The sequence below is a fragment of the Aplysia californica genome, unplaced genomic scaffold (assembly GCF_000002075.1).
Source record: "Aplysia californica isolate F4 #8 unplaced genomic scaffold, AplCal3.0 scaffold00248, whole genome shotgun sequence".
Lineage (NCBI taxonomy): Eukaryota > Metazoa > Mollusca > Gastropoda > Aplysiida > Aplysiidae > Aplysia > Aplysia californica.
Genome location: NW_004797518.1, coordinates 135,095 through 137,575, shown reverse-complemented (window position 1 = coordinate 137,575; position 2,481 = coordinate 135,095). Strand labels below are relative to the sequence as shown.

Genomic DNA, 2,481 nt, shown 5'->3' with positions numbered 1-2,481 from the left:
GTCTGTCTGTCTCTGTGTGTGTGTGTGTCTCTCTCTCTCTGTCTCTCTCTCTCTCTCTCTCTTTCTGTCTCTCTCGCGCGCTCTCGCTCTCTCCCAACCTTACTCCCCCCCCCTTTCTCCCTCTCTCACTCATGCCCATGCAAGATCCAAAACCCATTTCGGCTCCCATGGGTGCACCCAACGAAAACGCATTTCCCCAGCTTTCTGGTATGCACAAATTTGGGCCTATTGGCATGGCTCCATATTGCCCTCTTGTGAGGCTGCGATTATACGCTGATGTATACATTCTGAATTTATAATTTCCGTCCTCTTGTTTAAAACAGTGAGAGGGATTAAATATTTCTCCACAAAAGTATAGCTGTCACTTTCTTAACACAGGGCTCACAAAGGGTGACATACTTTTTCTTGCAACTTTCAAAAGCAAAACGATTGCATTTCAGAAGTCGTGTGTCAGTTATCGAAGGACCAATAACTCCTCAATGCAATCTCGTTTGCCTGTTGAAATACTGATGTTTTAATTGAATACGTTAGCATTGCGAGGAATTTGCATTATTGATTTTTACAAAGAAAAAGGCTGGAATACTCTGAGTATTATTTCCTGCATAGTCATACGGCTCTTCAGAAGGTTGATGACGTTGGTCAAATAATCATCTTATTATCTTATTATAAGAATATCAGTGATTGCTAGTTGTCAAAACAATGGTCCTTTACAATCATACTTAAACGAAATCATTTTGCATTTAAGATTGAAACTACTTTTAGTCCAGTCGTGCAAATATCTAGCAGTGAACTTCGAAGAATATCACAAGGAAAACTTATTTCGGCCAAAATGTGTTTGTATCCACAAGGATGTCCATTATATTCCACTGTACTCTATAGTTCCTGCAGATTTATACTGTTTTCTGGTTTTCTCAAATGGTATCATCTCTTCTCCTAATATGCTAATGCCAAGGAAAAAAGAGAGTGGGGAGGGGGGGGATCACTGGAAAGCTGTTCTCAAACCAATCGCCAATTGACCATTTTTGTTATAAAGTCGAATCCCTGTTACTCTCCCATCAAATTCTGGCAAGGTCATGTGGCTGTCAACAATGTAATTGCTCCTGGCCCAATCCCAAGTACTGCTCGCCTTTCTCTTTTTCCTCTTTTTGAGCGCTGAACCTGAGGAGCTCTTACTGAACGCCCATCCTTGGTTGGCCCTGACGTCACAGGAGTCCATGGAGCAGAAGTAGACCCCAAGTCCCAGACAGTTGGTTTGCGCATTGACGTTCAGTTTGACGGCACAGACAGTCTGGCCTGGTTTGCTTGCCCGGACCCAGCTGGTCATTACACAAGACAGGCTCTCATAGCTTTGTCTCGTGTGATTTGCTGAAGAGAAGACACAAATAAGGAAAAAACGTCAAAGTTGGTTTGTTTTAGTAAAGTAAGTAAGAAAGTAGGTGTTTGTTCAGCGTTTTAGTTTTAGGCCATTGGCCCAAAGCACATAAAATGCACATTAGTAGTGTATCACAAAAGAGACTTCCAGAACAACATCATAAATCATGAATGACATACATATATATCAACAACATTTTGAATTCGACTTTTGTTATTAAATAAACTTTCCATGATAAAATGGTTTGAATGAGTGGTGGTGTAACGACGCTATCAACAAAATTTTTGTTATGTAAACGTCGAAAAAAATGTAATTTAAACACCCTGTTGACACAATATAAATCATCTAGGAGGTGGGCTTCGGCCCTGCCTGCCAGGGCGTATTCGCGGTGTGAGGGATACAACATCCCAGCAGGAAAAAAACGACATATTCGATTAAAATTCTCCCAACCACGGAATCGAACTCAGGTCTTCTGCGTGCAACGGAATCGAACTCAGGTCTTCTGTGAGCTACGGCGAAGTGCCCATCTGCTTCACAACAAACGCCAAGGTAAACGAAACTCAGGATTTTAAAAATCACGTAACAAGAAACTTTATATCATACGTGGTATGAAACTATAATCTTAACCTGAAACACACGAAAACGGCTTTTAAAAGGGATTTTTGTCCATTTTCTATGAGATGCTCCAAAAACCCAAAATTATATTAATAACAACCATCATCAATTACCCAGCGGGTTACGCCTTTGAAACATGGACAAACGGGACTTCATAACATGTATCTAGAACAATGTCCTAATTCTAGATCTAAATAACAACACAAACAAGTTTTCACAGAGATTTTTTAAACACTTTTCCCACCACTTACTGGGCTCGTCTCCGAAGCGGAATTTCCGGGTTCGAGCCTCGGTTCGGAGACGGATTTTTTCTCCACCCAGCAGTAATGGGCACCTGACTTCGAGTTGTGGAAGTATGGAAAGAAACTGGCCACACTACCACAATATGTCGAAGGCCCTCCAAGTTGTCTCACTATCAAGGCAAGTCCGAATCGGATGCGGGAATCACTTTTACCCACCATCCCCCCTTCCCCTCCCCTCTCTCTCTCTCTCTA

General features: G+C 41.8%; 1 protein-coding gene across 1 annotated transcript in view; it reads right to left on the bottom strand.

Moving 5' to 3' along the window:
- Positions 1 to 61: 61 nt before the first annotated feature.
- The window catches only part of LOC101852099, a gene marked incomplete in the record, with an annotated part of 16,208 nt that continues 13,788 nt past the window's right edge, over positions 62 to 2,481 (bottom strand). Inside the window, 1 exon segment of the mRNA XM_005100454.3 lies at positions 62 to 1,365. Within this exon segment, the coding sequence (XP_005100511.2) occupies positions 980 to 1,365 (386 nt within the window).